Raw genomic sequence first — 19,423 nt, 5'->3', positions numbered from 1 at the left:
AGTAGTGAAAACGCGAATGAATTAAAGAAAAGTATAATTGACATTTTAACGACTTCGGTAACAAAGTCCGGTACCTGTTTAGCTTACCTATTGATTTGGCTATGTTGCTCGCTAGAAATTCTACGTGTGGTGTCAATCGCAATTTTTGCTGAAATTGCACTCCAAGAAACTTGTACTGAGAGAGACGTTCCAATACCTGTGTCTTAAATAAAAGCGGAGGGGAAGAAGGAAGTGGTTTCTTGGTAGCATGAAATATAATAAACTTAGTTTTGGTGACATGTAAATTCAACTGGTTATGTTCAACCATTCTTCTGAGTATTGTAACCACATGTTGGCGGAATCCATGAGGCGCGGTAAATTAGAAGACGAAAAGAAAACACTCGTGTCATCTGCATAAAGCACTATTCGGGGGTGTGAGGGATAAAAAGAATATCATTAATATATATAAAAAACAAGGTAGGCCTTAAAGCCTTGTGGTAGGCCACGCATAATGGTTTCTAGGTCCGACTTGACATTGTTGGTTAAACCAAATTGGCTTCGGTTAGACAAATAGCTCCGTATAAGATTCAACGTTAAACCCCTGATTCCATGTCCTGGTAGAGAATTTCGTGTTTAATTGAGTCAAATGCCTTCTTAAAGTCTAAAATAATACCAACAGTGTGGCTTTCTATATTTGCTAATGACTTTTCCCTAATATTAAGTAATACGTTTTCTGTAGATATTTTTTTCTGAAACCCGTATTGATGTTTTGATAACAAGGTATGCTTATGCAAGTACGTCACTAATCTAGAGTTAATCACTTTTTCCACAATTTTCGAAAAACATGGAAGAATTGATACAGGCCTATAATTGCTGATATTATCAATACGGCCCCCCTTATGTAAAACAGTAATTTTAGCTATTTTCATTTTGTCAGGAAATATTCCCGTACACAATATAGAATTGGTTATTTCACAGAATACTTCCTATATCAGATCGGCGACTTCTTTAATTGGTAAGGTCTTAATGTTATCAAAACCTGCGGAGCAGTTATTTTTAAGCTCATGCATAATGCTAAAGATCTCTGAGGGAGCAGTTGGATGAAGCAACACAGTATTCGTCATATTAAAATCGATGAAATGGCTGGCATTACTGGAATCCCTAGGGCAGTCGAACTGACCAGCAGTAACAAAATATTGATTTAATTCATTAGCAAGGTCTTCACCTGTGACAGTTTTCTCACCTAGAATGATTTGAGTGAGTGTGTTACAGCTTTTTCATTGGAGAAGATCTTTGAGAGTGCACCAAGTTTTGCTGCGGTCAAAGTAAGTTTGGGCAAATCTGTTTGAGTAAAACTGGTTTCTGGCCTTTTTAATATCTACAGTTAAACAGCTTCTGAATTTTTTGTATTCTTTCCAGTCTTCTACATCTCTGGTAGTTAAAAACTTATTGAAGCGTTTATTACGCTTAGACACGCGCCTTAAAAGAGAGCGGTTCATCCAAGGCTTCTTAGCCTTTTTGCACATCCGTCGTACTGTCACCGGGAGCGCTCGATCATAAAGTTCTATTATCTTGCTTAAGAAGGCGTTATATACCGGGAATTAGGGTCAGTGTGTGTGTCTCTCTTAATAGCAATTATATGGACAGTCTCGGCTGGATTTTGCCGTCGCCGTCGCCGCCGACATGCACCGTATATGTATAAGTATGTATATATATATAAAGGCCCCAAAGAAAAATAACTCAGAAAAATGTTTCCGAAGCGCGGAATCGAACCAGGGACCTCTTGATCCGCAGCGAGCGGCGCTATCCACTACGCCACGAAACGCAGATCCTCCACGTAGCTAACGGCGAGCGTTATATACACAGCATTTAGCGCTGGACGGACTCGGAGACAGCAGGCGATAATAAGCGTTTCTTCATTACCAGCGAGGTGGCGCTAGGATCCCGACGGGCGCATTTAAAAGTCGTCGGCGAGCTCGCTCGCTTCTTCTTATATTTGCGCATGGGAGAAGCTTGCTCTTCCGCTGTCTGCTCGCGCGGTTTTCTCGTGGCGAGGGGTAGAGGAATGTTTCACGCTTTCACCGTGATGTCCGCGCTCATGTTACGGCGCGTACGAATGTCACTCGAGCTCAGGGACGCCGCCAAACGAACAAACAGAAGATGAGCGCGAACTATCAGGTGTCACAGCTCGACACTTGAAGCACGCTAGTTTCCTTCGCTGCCTCGGCCGCCTTTGCAACAGAAGCGCTGTTCCAACTGAGACTATTAGTTCCTTGCTATCGCATTCATTGCTTCGCCCTTGCGGCGAAACTGTGACTTTTTTCCACTCTACGCGAGACACTAGCTCGCGAAAGAACTGAATGCGATCCTGCTTTATGATACGTATAGTTATATTACTGTTAGAAATGCATTCTGAATGGATAGATGTCTTTGGGATCATGCAATAAAGGGACAAGTGGTCACTTATGTCACAGGTTAAAAGTCCAGCATTATTTGTATTTTCCGTCGATATTAAGCATAAAGCAATGAGAGATTCACCAGAACTTGTGATTCGAGTTGGAACGTTAATAAGGTTGGAAAAGCCACCTGAATGCAGTATGTTAGTGAACTGAGCTTCTAATGAACAGGATTGTAAAAGGTTGATATTAAAATCACCCAAAATAACAACAGGCACTTTTACCGAAACAAGATCATGCAGCATAAATTCCAGAAAGCAGAAAAAATCTGCAATAGACCCAGAAGGAGGGCGATAGACAACGCCCAGAACAAAATGTCTCGTTTTAATGAATAACGTTTCATAGCTTGAATGCGTGGCTGAGAAGTGCGGCATAACGTCATACACAAAAGATTTCTTGATATAGAGCGCTACACCACCTCCCTTTTTATCATCACGGTACAATGCCTCGCAGTTGTATCCAATGAGTGGTACAACGTCAGAGCTGTTTGCATACCAGGCTTCACAAAACGCGAGCGCATCAAATTCGTCGTTTAGAGAGGAGAGAAACATTTCCAGTTCTTCTTTCTTGTTTTTTAAACTACGAGCGTTTAAATAGAACAATGTGAAATAATTTGGCGGTTTCTTATCTTGGAAGGCGGTACTGAGGAATGACTCGGGGTCTAGATAAGGTGTGTTAGCCATAATGTATGAAGATCAGTGCAGCTGCGCACTGTAGTAGCAAGTCAAATCAAAAAGTCAGACCACTTTGTCAAGGTCGGTCTCATCGCGAATCCGAACACCCTCTCGCCATCAGCTTTCCGTACGAAAACGTGTCCGTTTTTCTGCCACACGTAGCGATAATTCTTTTCAAAACTTGTGGGCAAGCCACAAGAGCCGCTTGTTCATGGGTGTCAAATTGTCGTAAATCTTAACCCTTGGTTCCTTGTTTCTGAGAACAGAGCGGCTTTGCATCCATTTTTCCTTTAAAGAATATGATGAAAAACGGGCAATTACAACGGCTTCTTTGCCAGCACGAGACGGTAGACTGAATAGCTTCCAGATCACTTTCTGCAAGGACGGGTAGCTCAAGGTTGTGGGCGAGATTGTTCATTTTTGAGGAAAGATTTTCATTTTCTTCCTGAATCAAGCCGTGTACTTCAATGTTCAGGCGCCTGCTGTACTGTTCCAGTTCATTAAGCTGATGTATCACTTCATTGCTCCCATTTGATGAACCCGATTCGATGACCTCAACACGTTTCGTTAAGGCAATCACGTCCTTGTTTAGCTTTTCCAGCTTTTCAAGTATGGTGTCATACCTCTCAGCCGTATGTTCGATAGATTTTTCAATCGCACTCACGATTTTCATTCCCTCAGTGAGGGCATCAACTTTAGCTACAAGCGGTAGAAGCAATACAAGTTTCTCATGCAGCTCGCTTAGTTTAGTATCAATGTTTGTAATCTGAGGATTACATGGTGTCACAGCGCCCTTTTTCTTAGCCAAAGAGCAGGTTGTGCAATTCCATTTGGTTTTAACTGAGTCACTCTTACTGCGGAAAATAGCAGCCGTAACACCGGAACACTTCCCGACATGGTAGCAATATTTACATTACACACATTCAAGAAAAAGTGACGCTTCCGTCACCGGCTCATGACAAGACAAGCACTTGGTGGTGTCCCCGGTATCCATTCCAAAAGTAAAGCAAGGTCTCAGCACAGCAGCAGCAGCAACGGGCGTAAGCGGTACTAGCTAAGAATAAAAATTTGAAAATGAGACCAACCTGCAAAAGCAGTGCACTGTAAGTGAAGTTGCTGCGTACTATCCACTGCATCTGCTGTGCGAGAATGTTCCGCGATCCTTGTGGGCGTAGTCCTTTATGCAAGTCGAACGATGCTTCAAGCGCCGCAGATGGCCCGGTGGCGTACCAGGTGGTCACTTCATCGTCACGCAGAATCCAGCACGAACAGGAGCCTGGCACATGTTACCTGCAAAAGCAGTGCACTGTAAGTGAAATTGCTGCGTACTATCCGCTGCCGCTGCTGTGCGAGAATGTCCCTCCTTTACAGCCTCATTTGTCTTACCGTGAGCGCCCAACGCGAGGCGTCCCACAGTCCTTGGAGTCAAATTCGTTCTGACTGAACTTCTGACCTCATGCACACCACCGAGTTTCCAAATGTAAGCCCCGGAACCACTGCACCTTTCCACAGACCTCGCAGCACCTCGTGCCTATTGTAACCCCATAACGCTCTGTGCTTCATTATTGCAGCATTCCTCTCTCCCTTGGTGCCGAGGCTTTTTTCTGCACCTCCGTATATCTATCACCCTCATTTACCCATACTCCGAGGTACCTGTATTCGCTTACCCACGGTATTTCTTGACCCTGTATGGACACCGCATGATCCTTGAGATCATTGAATACCATCAATCAACATTTTGTTACACTAACTCCTAGTCCGAGAGCTTCACCTTCCATTCCGCATATATCCGGCAGCCGTTTTATATCCCCACGATTCTCGACTGTCCGCAAATAAGGCAATATCTTCAGCATAAAATAAACATAGAAGCTTCTGCTCACTCATCATGCCGGCCTGTTTGCGTGACAGATTAAATCCAATGTTGCTACCTTCTAGCGCTTTTTCCATCCTCACCATGTACAGCATGAATAACAGCGGGCACAAAGGACACCCCTGTCTCAGCGCCTTGCTATTATGAACGCTCTCTTTGCTACTTACTCGTTTCCATTCTACGCAAACTATTTTTTTCGGTATATCTCCCTCAGAAGCTCTATAAACTCGTCGCCTACACCCACTTTCAATATATCTCACAAATTTTCCTGATTAACCTTGTCATACGCCCCAGTGATGTCTAGAAAAAGCACGTACAAGGGCCGGTTTTCTTCTTTAGATATTTCTATACAGTGAGTGAAACAAATAGGTTGTCGTCTAAGTGCCTGCCGATTCGAAATCCATGCTCCCAAAAAATCGTTAAGTTCTGCCCACGTTTCTATTTTTTAATTTTACTGCCTGCATGGTCAACCTGTATAGTACCGAAGTTAGCGGTCCTTTTCTCCCTTGCCTTTGTAGATCAAGTACATTCTACTCCGTCGCCAACTGTCCGGCATTTGCCTGTCCTGCTAGCATTCGTTTACAGCTTTCAACAGTCACTTAATAAAGTGGCTGACTGGGCTAGTTGGTTGTGCATACTTAAGGTTAACAGCGCGAAAATAACACACGGCGGACAGGAAAAAGACGGGATGCGCGAGTCGGCGTAGCAGGCTCAGTGATAGTTGATGTATAGTTATTTTATATCTTTGCTTATGTTTCCACCTTCTGTCACCGATTGTTTTCTGTTCACCCGGGTATATATAAGAACATTCTTGTCAATAAAAATTCGGTTGGAAGTCAGCGCTTGTCTCGTCTTTTTCCTGTCCGCCGTGTGTTATTTTCGCGCTGTTAACCTTAAGTTTCAACAGTCCTTTAGTTCGCTAATGAGGCTGACCCCATCTAAACCCGGGGCGTTGTATGGAGCCAGCGCCCCTGGCGGCATGAAAGACTGCGCCTTTAGCCGCACTGTTGTTTCGCTGAAGCTATTTGGCCGGCGTTGCAAAGGCACGTGAGGCGCGTGGAACGAAGCACCTGATGGGTGCACTAATACGCTGGAGGAACATCGACGTGAATTCATCGGCGAGAACGCAGCTCAGAGACGCTTGCATGACCTTGACTGAGGTCATATTCACAGAACGAGGTGTTTCCTGGGTTTCTGCCAGTATGAGTAGGGCTATCGCTCTAAAATAACAAACTCGTTGGTAGATTAGGCACAGCAACGCTATTATGCACTTTCACCTTTCTTCAACACTTGGAAAATGGGCTAGCAAAAGTTTCGTAGTGCAGCCATTTCTTACTTTGTGGAGGACTGTAGTAGCGAAAAACGCCCTGTATAAGTTAAAAGGGACTTTTGCAGGTGGCGATCACTTGACTTCAGTGTAGGAGTTTATTGCCTCACGAATCGATTGCCGCAAATCTTTTTTTTTTTTTCGAATCCGTCAAGTACGAGCGGAATTACTTATTTCCTCCCGGCGACCGAGCTGGGCACTACACAGGGCGGCATGACAAAGGGCGACGTCACGCGCGCGTCGTCACCTTGAGCTCGCGGCATGAAACGCGATCGCTCTCCCAATGTTATTCAGGTGCGCGCGGGTGCTTCTACTGTGCAATGTTAGCACACCACACAGCGTGGCGCCCGGCACGTGGGCGCATCCAAGAGCAAGAAGCGCATCGGATCCAAACGCCGCTCTTGCTTTATGGGAGCTATTAACCAATAGCAGTAATCTGTTGTACGACGGCCCTCAGAATAGAGGGTGCTTGACAAAGCTTCCGCCTGTGTACTCTCCAGCGAGAGTGTCGTTGGGCGAGTTGGTGCATAGCTTAATAAAATATTTGTGGCGCAACTGAGGCAAGCAAGAAGACAAGAGAAGACCGGATAGGGCACCAGACTTTCAACTACTTTACTGCTTGCACATCACCCAAATATATATGCTTCCAGATATGCGCACAAAGGGCGCAGCACAAGCGGCTATCACATAGCACAATCAGAAAAAGAACCTATCGCACAGCGCTATCTAAAAATAGGCATTCATTCTTGTACAAAAATATCGAAGCGACGCATCATTCCCCTTCTCCTGTATGCGTCAAGTACTACACGCGCTAACGTTTCCCTGCTTCGTCCTGTCACACGTGTTTCTCCGAACAGTGGTGCGTAGCCGCGCGAAGCACAATGGAACGGCAGGTGCGAACCCACACCATTCTTAATTGATAATATATGCTCCCTAAGGCGATCATTAACACAGCGCCGTGTTTGGCCTACGTACGACTTGCCACAGCTCAACGAAATTTCGTAAACAACGCCCACCACGCAACGCAGAACTGGCCGGGCGTGCTTCTTTTTGCATGAAAGCTTGGCTTTCTCAGAAGAAATGCGGGCATAAAGCTTCGAGAGCTTGTTGGGTGCTGAGAAGACCATTGGAACGTCATGCCTGTTTGCAACGTTTTTTTTTTTTTTTTTTTCAAATTATGGGCAATCTTGTGCATCTAAGGCATAACCAGTGCTTTCTTTTTCTGCACAGCCTCGGGCTGCCTGCTGCGTCCTTTAAGCTTCCGGAGCAGAGATTCAGGCACACTGGTTAAGACCGCCGAACGGAAGCCGGCTGCAACCACCCTTGAAATCTGTACCTGAAAACTGTCGTCTATGGTGTGCTCGCACGACATCAACAACGCAGACCGGAGACACATTGTTCCAATGGCTCTTTTCATGGTTTTCGAGTGTGCATGTTTGTAATGCAGGAGGTCCTTACGTGCACGGGGGCTGTACGCTCAGCATGAATGTGTAGCGTTTCATGACAGGTTGATGTCTAAAAAATGCAACCGTTTGCCACAAGAAATTCAGCCGCGGTCACTGATTTTTTTTAGTAGTAGAAGTGGTTTTGGGGGGTTTGCCTTCAATATCGATGTTTTTCCGAAATAAACGCCAGTTGTTAGTGCCACGTCTCTGCGCTCTGTCTCTGTTTTCTGCCGCTCTGCTGTTTTCCGATTTTCGACGTTTTGTGGCTTCTTTTGTAATTAACTAAGTATGTACCAACTTGCCCAACAAGCAACTCTCCTGATCGATGTTGAAGATTTATTTTATTCAGTACCTCACGATGACCTTCTGCCCTGCGTTTGAGAATGTATTGATGGCAATGGTAGCACTGCCTTTATGAGCTCTTCTGGTTTATCAGTTGGCTATTTCTTTTCACTGCTCGAATTTTACTTAAGTAGCACATTTATTTCTTTTAATAACTATATCTATGTACAACGCAAAGGCATTTCCATTGGTTCACGTGTAGCTCCTATGCAACATCTTTCTCTCATCTGTTGACCATGCACTTGCCAGAAACCTCGACTCAGATGTTTCTCCCAAAGTTTTTAGATACCTTGACGATTTTGTTGTATTTCTAAGCAACTCTAACTCTATGACCGCTTGTGGCGATCTAAAGAATGTTTTATCAGTTTTTATACAGCATGGTAAACGCTTGACGTTTACGCATGAGCTACCTCAAGACAATCATTTGCAGTTTTTAGACATCAACCTGGGCGGGACGGTGCCGCCGTCTGGGAGCGGTGAAGTGATGTACTGCGTCGTGACACTAACGAGCGCCGATAGGACGCGATTCGGCGACGACGCAATTAAGGCATTGCGATGCCAGCGAGGAACGCTGGCCGCGCAATCATCGAGAAGTCACCCTAGACGCAGTTACGTTCTTTGCCTTTCGCTTTGTGTTAGCATCTGACGGCTCGTTGTCGGAGTAGAGCAGCTTCCACATGCAACCACGGTGTTTCTCCGCCATCTACGGCTTCGAGCGCGATAGCACCGACTAATAAATCTGCTGCAATAAGCGCTGCTGAAAGGCAGCGACGTCGACGGGCGAATGTCGCACCGTGGTGGAGCGAGAGAAATGGTTCGGCCTTTGCGCATTCACGGCTCGAGCTACGAACCTTTGCCTCCCGTGTCGCTGATGCGCAGTGTGGTAGTGCATGCATGAGCACAGGCGTAGGTTGCCCTATTACTCGGGAGCGCGCCCCTTGCCGTCTCTCTCCTCAAGTGACGACGCTTTGAAGTGCATATCGAGTACCAGTGTTTGTTATGTGCTTGTCGATGCATATTTGCGCGGGATTCACGATATGCTGTGTCTAGGTATATCTTAACAACTTCATGATCATGATCGAATCATGATCATGGGCGTTAATCTTCGGGATGCAGATGTGCCACTAGGCGTCGACGTGGTTGAATCCACGTCAAACTGTGCGATAGCTTCTAAACACCAACAGACATTGTACAAGCGCTCATATAGCAATGCACAATAATCAATCAGCTACTTCCGTGTTATAACGATACCGATGGCGGAGGGATCAGACATGTTTTTGTTCTCTTGGCTATCGCTTTTAAAGCTGACTTTGTCAATTTCTTTTTTTTGCATGTTGTTATAGATCAGCTAGGAAGCATGAGGGAGTTTAATAATTCTTCGAACGCTTTCTGGTGTAGAATAAGGACGGCTCAAAATTATAGGCCATGTATTCACGAAATATTGATTGGACATTCGTAGCTGTGCGCGGGGTAACCGTCTGCTGCCGATAAGAATAGCAATACATATCAGTCACTGCCCATACACTTGGAAACCAACAAGCCCAGTCTAACTATCGAGCCTTGGGTGCAAATTGTGTGTAGAGAAAGAATTTTCTTGCTCTTATTTTCCTTGGCTGTAGTTCACGTGGCTTAACTGCTTTTATGGAGAACTGCAATAGTTTCGAGCCGACAACACTATCTCGGCCTAGTCCGTCTCTTCAGGTGCTGTATTAGTGGTAATGCCGGCGGGGTAATTTCTATTTGATCAGCGTTTTGTGTGTGACGTTGGCATTGAATCCAAGAACACCTGGCAGGCATCGCTCTAAACGTTCAAAGGATTTCATTGCATCTGCGTAGCACACCTTTTCACGCGGCGGCAACACTGCACCCCTCCCTGTCAGTGGGTGCAGTTATAGACGTGCGAAATACGCGTGATGCTGAAAATTTGTTTAATGGCTAAGCTGTTCACGGGCAATTATGAACAACATACACATGTGTCAGGGGCTGACGTTAAAGCACGGGGATCGTACATGACGACTTCGCGTCATACGCCGACAACTGTAAACGTGCGCGGTGCTTACTCCTACTGAAATGCAGGCTGTTGCGGAATCCAAGAGACATTCTCACTTCAATGCGTTTTGAAATCGCAAAACTCGCGTGTTTCCTCCTGTTAAAGAGATCGCACACATTCTTTTTTAAATTGCATTGAAAAACTGAGCGGCATGCGCTACAAGCAGGCAACTTTGTACGTCCGATCAGCCGCATAGCTAAAATCTGTCACTGTGAAACCAGCCGAGAAATATCGCAACGTGTGCACCCATCTTTTTTTTCAGTCACAGTCACGTGAAACAGTCTCATCCTCGTATATTTGCAGTTGCATCCCAATTGCTTCGCTTTCTCAGCTTCCTCGCTGTTGCGTGATTTCCTTATGGCGTCGATTCCGTTTTCACTATTGCGTACGGGTTTGCCAATGATATTTCGGTGATTTCTCACACCATTGGGTTCGCAAGTGTGTTCTTCGCGACAGGAAAGACTTGTTCATTTTTGTAGCGTTAGCTGCACTGGCCTAGCCGAGCCAGTTTCGCGTGGATCCTCAAGAGCCGTGCTGCGCATGCGCGAGGATCAGTGATGTCACGCACCGGAGCCGGCAACTCCCGCGCACTCCGCCGCCGCGCGCGACTCGCCGCCGCCGGTCTGTGCTTTCCAGAGGAGTGAAGTCGTAACCTTGGCAGACGTATTGGCGCCGGCGCGCCCGCAGCTATGCGACTTCGCTGGGCAGTCGCCGTGTGACGCTGCGCTGGTGCCGCTTGATAGCGCCTCTGACTGGCGTTTGCCAGTGTGGTATAGCCATGGAGAAGGAGAGCAGAAATGCTGCTCAACGGCGCAGAAGAGCTGAAAAGCTTAACTCATCGGATCCCGATGTAGTTGTCTGGCAAAATAAATATACATGTGCCACATTATACGTATACCGTATGTGTGTAATTGGAGCAGCAGTAAGCATGATAATCAAGCTAATCCTAGACAATCAGGAATACTAAGAATAATTAGCTGAACCTTTGCTAGCGCTACGTTATCCTGGCATAGCCGAGCTAAGCCACTGCAACATTTTTTTTTATAATACAGTACAACTGACACTTCGAATGGCACATTCTACGTTCCATTACAGGCGGAGTTGGCATGAACAACTGGTGCTCTTATGTTTATTCTAGGGACACCTATTGCTCGCTGGAGTTGTCTTGGACTCTCAAAACAAGGTTGACGTTTCCAGAGGTGAGTGACCTGATGTTTCCTCGTAGCAGAAACCTCAAAGCGACACCGCGGATGCTCTCTGTGGCACTTTGATTTGTAAGAAGGCTACTCGTACCTACGCGCATATAGCACAACGTCTTTAAATGACTCATGTTCGTGCTCCCGCTTCAACGTACGTCCTATCAAGAAAACCTTTCTCCATTATTTGGTCAATTCAGTTTGGATAACCGTGTTTTCTCTATAAGCAACAGCTTTTGATGATGAGGAAGTGGAAGTTGCTTTGCTTCGGAAGCGGTAATAAACTAGACTTGGCACTTCTTGTCGTTAATTGATTGTATTCCATATCATTGTTCTATTCTCATTGGAGCATAAACTAATCATTCTTCAATTTCTCTATATACCCTAGACGACCGATGAATTTCTTTTCCTTCGTCTATATTCTAAATTTCCCCCTTTATATTAACCGCTGGTTTCATGGCCAATCCCCCATAGCGGGTGAGAGCCAAAATTAAAGGATCAGGCAAGCAAGCTAGGCGACAAAAGAAAAGTCCTTACATTACGAATAGAGCCGCAGGAAGATGGTTCCAGTTATTCGCTGTATGAACACAGAATATTCAGGGAAGCGATCAACAGGTTCGACGATGAAGTTCCATGCCCAGGCTCGATGTCATTCTGATGAAGCAGTGAGTGGCATCACTTATGAAAAAACGTCATCTCGCGGTTTTCGGGACGCTGCTAGGTTCACTGATCGCGTAAGTTTAGTGGCAAAATGGTGTTTAAGCAGGGACGGTAATACCGTGTAGGAGTAAGCACGGAAATACCGTGCCATCGTCGTCGGCACGTAGCTTTTTGTAGTCTGTAGGGCCTCTATTAGCGGTCTTGAACGTCTCGTCACGCAATTCGCGCGGCCGAAAAGATTTCACGCGAAGCTAGTTGCGAGTTCCGGTGGCGGCGACAGCTCCAAGCGCCGGCGAGCGCGAATTTGTATGCGCCGTTTTCCAATCACTGACGCTGCCACGATCATGGGCTTGCCTCCAGTCAGCCCATTTCTGGTACGGCAGTGTGATCTTTTATCGCTTTACGTAGCCACATTTCATGGCTGCGTCGATATTAACGCATGACCGTCGTTGTTGCCTGTATCAGCTGAAGTGTTGCGCTGCTGATCACCTCGACGAAGGTCCCGGCATGGAGTTAGGATGGAGCATTGCGCGATACGAAACAAACAAAAGTAACCCCCCCCCCCCTCTATGAGGGTCGCAAGGTCTGCCCCATACATTGATTTAATTGGCCTCGAGATCTTGGAGTGGCGCCCTCTCGCGTGTGACGTCAGAGCGGGGACCCCGCTCTCAACCGCGCTGCAGCAGCCGCTGCTTCTGTATGCGGATCGTCTGCTTCAGGCGGGAACATTGTCGAACGAACAGCCTCGCGACGGTCAACTAACGCCTGTGGCTAGCGCGGTGGCCACGCCAAAGCGCGCGCTCAGCACACTAGCCAAGATATTCTAGGCACCATACTTCACTTGACCGAGTTGAGCACAGCGCCGCTGCTCGACTGAAAATGAAGCCGCGCTTCTCAAGAATCGCTGTAGATTATCACTGATATGCAGCGGCTTGTTCTGCTTAGAGACGGCGCTCCCATCCATTTTCTCAAGTCAAGGTGGAGCGTTGAGTGAAGAGGCGTTCTAGAATATGGGGGTAGAGTGACCTAGAAGAGGGGGAGTGTCCAAAGCGCCGGCTCCCGCGTGGGCCTTTTGCCGTGAACTCCCGCGGCCCGCCGCTGCTGCGCCGGACCCGTGGGCTTTCCGCGCTCGGGAAGCGCGCGGAAAGCCAGGGGCGTCTGCTACGCGCTGTAGTTTTTTGCGCCGCGGTTCCACACAGGGCACTTGTAGTCTACTTAACTTTTATAATGCGGTGCGGAATGGAGCTTACCCACCTTTAAGCGTTGCGTTAGTGCTGGGGCTACAACACAATGCAAAAAATCATGTGTCAAGCGGCATCAGCGTGGCCTAGTTCCGGTCACAAAGTTCGAGAACGTTGGTGCGTGTGTAAAAACGCGCGAAACGGACACGCACAAGCAAAGAACGAAAAAAAAAACCTTATTCGCACGAGTGATCGGGCACTAGCATCACGCACGCATGAATTAAGAGTAATAAAAAAAGTAAATTGCACGCGCAGTCAGCTGAAATACTTGCGCGCAGTGACCGCTTCGCAGTACGAGCTTTTTACTCATAGTCGCCACTGGTTTGCTAGCCATATGCACACCGCTTCATTTAACAATTCACTAGCTCTTTATTATGGACGGAGCACACCGGGAAGGCGCAAGGGAAACAAAAAAAAAAGAAAAAGAAAGAGTAGACACGGCCATACGACCGCAATGCTGTTGGCTTATTTTTGCTTCTGAGGTAGCGTACAACAAGGCTCACCGTGCGTAAACATATGAAAGAAAAGCAATGCCAGGTAAACTAACCTTATTCGACAAGTTTTTGCATAAAAGGCGTAACATAGCAAATGCTTTACAAATATCTAGATATCTTGAAACAAAGTTACAAATGCCCCCATTCTTGCTGTACAAGCTGCCTGAACCGAAAATATGGTAAGAAATTGACAAATAGAAGTGTAATATCTCAATCATTCAGAAAATTGTTCAAATGCAGAGATCCCTTATGTACATAGCCTGAAAAAATGCAACATGCGATAATATATGTATATGCATTGGATCGCTGAACGTTAGTATGGAACGTTCGTGCGAGATGCATGTATTGCTTCAAGCCTTCACCATACGAAATGAAAACAGTTTCAAACAAATCATTCTCAACTTCAGATGTTTTCAGGGTTCTCGGAGGTTAGCGTTCGCTCGGTTCAGAGATTTTACAAAAAGATGTGGACGAGTAGTTACATAAAATACGATTGTTTCCGCGGCAGTTAAGTGCGCGCCAACAGGGCACCCGACCGCCATTTCCCGCTTTTTCCTGATGACCTCAATATAGCGTCCACGACAATTTCGTGCTGAAGCTCCGGAGTACTTAAATGGCGAGTCTGCTCATCTCTTGAATAAATATAAAGAGATGACCAGACGGGTAAAGCAAGCCTCTTTTGCCTCGCAGACGCGTGCAGTCAGCTGCTCTGAACTGAGAATCACGTTTGTTTTCGGGCGATCGCTCGTAACATGAAGTGAGGCATACACGATCTTGCACTGTTATCGTTTGATTTTTTTTTTCTTTTTTTTAAGGCTAAAGCCTTGAAATCATCATCTTGTCCGTGACCGAAAAATCGAAAAAGCTGCAAATAAAGTAAATAATAAAAATGTTGGGTCCAAGTGAGAATCGAACCCAGGCCGCCTGCGTGGCAAGCAGCTGTTCTACCACGCAGCCACGCCTCTGCTCAGAGCTACACTGGAAGTAACTTTCTTGCTTCCCAAAAATACGCGTCCTGCATACAGGTGTCACAGTACGAGATGTAATATCGCAGTAATATTGCGTGGTACAAGCGTACATTGTGATTGGGCGTCACGTCATGTCAATATCATAACGACTTGGTGGTTTAAAGACAGCCACCCATTACAAAAGGCGCACACATTACTGCGCGTATTTCCTTAAGACCACGTAGTGGGTGCATCGCAACTTCGAAAAAGTTTCTCGCGCATAATTGCTCCTGGTTTAAAGCATCCTACCCATTACATAAGGTACACACCTTAGTTCGCGCATTCTGTTAAACTATCGTAGTGTTCGAAGTGCGCACTAGGGGCAGGATATCGCTATCGCGTTAAACTCTTAAATGCGAAGCTTAAGCGTCCCCCAATTTTTTTTTAATGACGATAATCGAAACAAATAGAACATTCAATTAGTGAAAGCGACATTAGTGACAGTCAATTAGCGATAGTTGATTAGTGATGTCGCACTCGATCCAAAGTGCACGGTAATATAACCACACTTGATGGCTTTAACCTTCGAGTCACCTTAGGCGAATGCATTAGGATCCCGAGTTTTTTTTCTTGTCTTTTTGATCGACTTTCACCGGACATTTTGCAATAGGTGTCTTTCGAGGGAACGATAATATATATACAATAAAGTAAGCGTTACAGTGGCCAGCTTTCTTGCGAACCACAGCAGCGGTGGTCGAGTCGTTACAGCGTCCGGCTGCAATGCGGGAGGTACTGGGTTCGATTCGCAGTGTCGCCAAGCACTCACGTATTTTTTTTTAATGGAAAAACAGATAGCAATGCCTGAGGTTATGTGTTGCGGGCACTCTTTTTTTTTTTTTGATAACGTGGCCTTTCCGCTCTCTTCTTTCACTCCCCTTTGCTGCGCCGTGCTCCCTCACGGATCACAGAAATAAGAGTACCTTTTTTTTTCTCTAACTACTACTATCGCAAGAGCGCCCAGTCCCGAAACCCAATTATCATACCTGGGCATTACTTTTCACGACTATGGCTATTCGAGCGCCGGTCAGACATCACGGTGTTTTCAAAAACATCAAGAGACACGTGGCGGCCAAACTGCTTGCGGCCAAGATGACTGCCTTCATCGGGACATGTTTCCGTGCTAGTTGGGTGGGATTCATTACACGCAGCAGCAGGAAGAGAGAGAAAAGACACACAGTGATGTGTTTTCTCTCTCGGTCGTGTTGCGCAGCGCCGTGTAATGCCTCTGTCAATGGTTCTAAAGAACTCTAGCAGGCTATCGAGTTCTGAGGGCGAAACAGTAGGCCTGGGAAAAGATTACGGCAAATTCATTTGCGTCATTAAGGGCTACTCTTCCCTTTGTAAGTACTTGAAAATTTTAAACCCGAGTTTATTCTTTATCAACAGCAGTTACAGTATAGATGACAGGTGGACAAACAAAAATACGCGTATTACGCTTGACTACAGGTTTTCCCACTCACTTTAATCCAAGTGCCAACTAAAATAATTCTTACGCCACTGAAATAATCTGAGTGCCATACTATTTAATCCATGTGCCAAACATTTAATCCTAGCGCCAACATATTTAATCCAAGCGCCAGCACGATTAAGCCGCGTACCAGTGAGTTTAATCCAAGTGCCACCATGTTTAATCCAAGCGCCAATAACTTTAATTCGAGTGCCAGTCACTTTAATCTATACACAGTAAACAGTAATACGGGGCATGAAAACGGCAGTGCAATTGAAATACACTTGCTACAATATGAAATACGACAGCCGGAAAGCAGAAGACTGCACTAATATTTGTATTCGCCGCTATTATTCACGGAAAAAAACTTACTGCCCTAGTTTGCTTGAGCCGTGTTTGGAGGACTTATACTTTGCTATGCATCAGTTTGTGGAGCAATGTTTGGCACGGGTGCGATCATATTAATGGGAACGAAAGAAAGGCATCTGCATGCTGCTCATTACAAACATGTTAACGAATATTTTGTAGTTCAACGAAATTAAGTGTTACTCACTAGAGCTCATAATTGGATTTTGGTTTTGGCACACAAAAGAGCAGCAGCTCCAGGACAGGTCGTGTATGCGAAGGAAAGACAATCTATTCTCAGTTAAAGTGACGCAATGGCTACCAAGATGTGGAAAACCTAGCCGAGGGCGGCAATTGGTCAAATGGAGTACGGAATTAAGATATTATCAGGCTCGAGCAGGGCATGGCGAATTGGAGGTAATTCGAAGAGCTTTTCGTTCTGCAATGTAATAAAACATAGACTGCTGATTAAGATATGTGGAAAACGGAAGTTATATTTATATTCGTGTTAGTTTTTATGTTTTTATTAAAACAAAATGTGTCCAGTGAATTGAACAGTATTAAATGTTGGCCTAGTTCTCACGGTGACATATTTAACGCAGTGCGAGAAAACATACGCAGAGAAAACATAAGGCACAGGGACGAGTGGTGGTCCTTGCTCCTTCTCTTTACTTTATTCTCGTTTTTCCGCGCTGCATTATGCATCTCACCGAACATTTGAATCTTACGGAGGTCAGCGAAATGATAAATTTACTGCATCAATTTTGTATATCTAACGTACTCACACAAGCACATATATATAATTTAGTCAATGAGAGGGGGCAGAATGGGACTATAGGTAAAACGAAAGAGAACAATATTTTTGCACACTCGAGATCACTCGAGAAATGCAACATAAGCAGAGGTTATAATAAGTATTTATTAGAATAGCGCGGTCTCCTAGGGCTTGGAAACGGATGTTCACAAGTCATCGTCACGCAATGCTGCAGGCACAAAAGAAAAATTGTGCCGGTCAAAGGCCGCGTAGTGCACGCGCTGAATCTGCTGCATGGATTGCCGAGCTGCGTCCAGCCGCAAAGAACGCCTGTGCTCCTTTTTCGTCATACCCTGCGGCGTCGCCAGCACTAAATCAGGGCGTTCGCTTAGGTAGGCCTTCACGTGCGACTTGAATTTCGAGAGCACTTCTTCTATTGGATTGAAGAAGGGACTGTACGCTGGCAGGCGCTTGATAGAGTGCATTGAGTTAGCCATAGCTGCCTGCTCTGCCCGAGTATGAGCAGGTGCGCCATCAAAAATGAACACATCTACTGTGTTTGGCTCCTCGCTTTCCAGACGGGCCGAAACATCGCTGAGGAAATCGTTGAAAACAGCCCAATGAACTCTGTCCACTGCAGTCCAGTGAATAACGCCATTTGCGGACATACATGCCATGATGTTCAATTTCGCTCCTTTTGTCGTCGTGGTCGCGTGGACAGCTGGTTGCCCTTTAGCTGTCCTGCCAAAATTCCTGGAACACCAGATATTGTAGTTTGTCTCGTCCAAGTAGAACCGGCACAAACGTGGTCCATCGGACTGCAGCCACTGGGCGTACACCTTACGGCTGTGCTTGATGTCGTCGCGGTTGCGGTCTGCGGGCCTCTGCGTCACCAGCTTCACCGAGTACCTGGGGCATCCAGCAATCGATCAACTGTGCTTGTGCTGATCGTCACTCCAGGCATTTCTTCCTCCAAGGCCGCCTTTATCTGTCTTAAAATAAATGTACAGTTTTCGTCGACAATTCGCCTCAAAGTGCCCCCGACGCCATCTCCAAACTTTTTTTTAGAACCGCCACCCCGCAATGATGTTTGTCTGTCGGTAGCTGCAATCAATCTTGCTGTGTTCATGTTGATGCCCAGGGCCTCCGCCAGTTGCTTTAGGTCGCCACCACGCCTGTAGAAGTCCACAATCCTCGCTCTGTCAAGCACCGACACCCTGCCGTTTTTTTGACGAGGTTCATCTGGATCTTTGAAACGTGGCCCTCGCTTGCGTCCAGCCATGACTTCAAGCAAAGCTCTCTTCTCGTCTGGAAATATTTCCCTCTGAAAACACGCGTGTTACAAGCGACGACGCTTCAGGAACACATCGTCGTCTGTTACATGAAGATGGCCATCTCCTTTGACGCTTTTACATAAATCCTAATTGCATATAAACCCAAATAAATGCACGGTTACTTGTTTTAAATGGTTATTCTTTGATTTCAGGAATGGGTGAATATCGTCCGTAAGTCACCATCGCTCTCATCGAGCCGAGCAGACGACTGCGAACGCTTTCGCGGAAACGTAGCCTTAGTGTCGTCTGCTAGCAGACGACGTGAATCTCTCCCATACAGGTGCGATCAACGGAGTACGTGATTACCCAAAATTCTGCACTAGCGGTAAAGCATAAACTGTCTCGATGCTTAAACTTTTACCACGTGCTTATAATGAGCGTATGCATTTAATACCCGAACATATATAATTAAACCGCACTGCTTTTTGAATTCTAAGATAAATGACACCAAAACGTTCGGGCAAGATACCGTAGTACCTTATTTCCTAAGCACGACCATGCATTGGCAAAAAATAAATATTCCTCTCGCTTCGTGTTTACCTTGTTCCGACATTTAGACTATATAAATTGGCAAGCCGTCTGTTTCTTGTGTATGGATTAAACTGACTGGCACTTGAATTAAAGTTGTTGGCGATTGGATTAAACATGGCGGCACTTGGATTAAACTCACTGGCACGCGGCCTATTTGTGGTGGCGCTTGGATTAAATACGTTGGCGCTGGGATTAAATGTTTGGCACATGGATTATATGGTTTGGCACTCAGATTATTTCTGTGGCATGCGGATTATTTTGGCTGGCACTT

The 19,423-nt window shown here is 45.9% G+C and overlaps 2 protein-coding genes across 2 annotated transcripts in view; one reads left to right on the top strand and one right to left on the bottom strand.

Moving 5' to 3' along the window:
• The window catches only part of LOC125757620 (uncharacterized), a 28,166-nt gene extending 9,597 nt beyond the window's left edge, over positions 1-18,569 (bottom strand). Inside the window, exon 1 of the mRNA XM_049413238.1 lies at positions 18,408-18,569. Within this exon, the coding sequence (XP_049269195.1) occupies positions 18,408-18,569 (162 nt within the window). The remainder of the gene's footprint in view (positions 1-18,407) is intronic.
• Positions 11,234-19,423, top strand: part of LOC119379511 (protein Skeletor, isoforms B/C-like) — a 47,148-nt gene continuing 38,958 nt past the window's right edge. Inside the window, exon 1 of the mRNA XM_037648812.2 lies at positions 11,234-11,342. The gene's annotated coding sequence lies outside the window, so the exon portion shown is untranslated. The remainder of the gene's footprint in view (positions 11,343-19,423) is intronic.

The sequence above is a fragment of the Rhipicephalus sanguineus genome, chromosome 1 (assembly GCF_013339695.2).
Source record: "Rhipicephalus sanguineus isolate Rsan-2018 chromosome 1, BIME_Rsan_1.4, whole genome shotgun sequence".
Lineage (NCBI taxonomy): Eukaryota > Metazoa > Arthropoda > Arachnida > Ixodida > Ixodidae > Rhipicephalus > Rhipicephalus sanguineus.
Note: the sequence above shows the minus strand (reverse complement) of the source record. Positions and strands in the feature narration are given on the sequence as shown.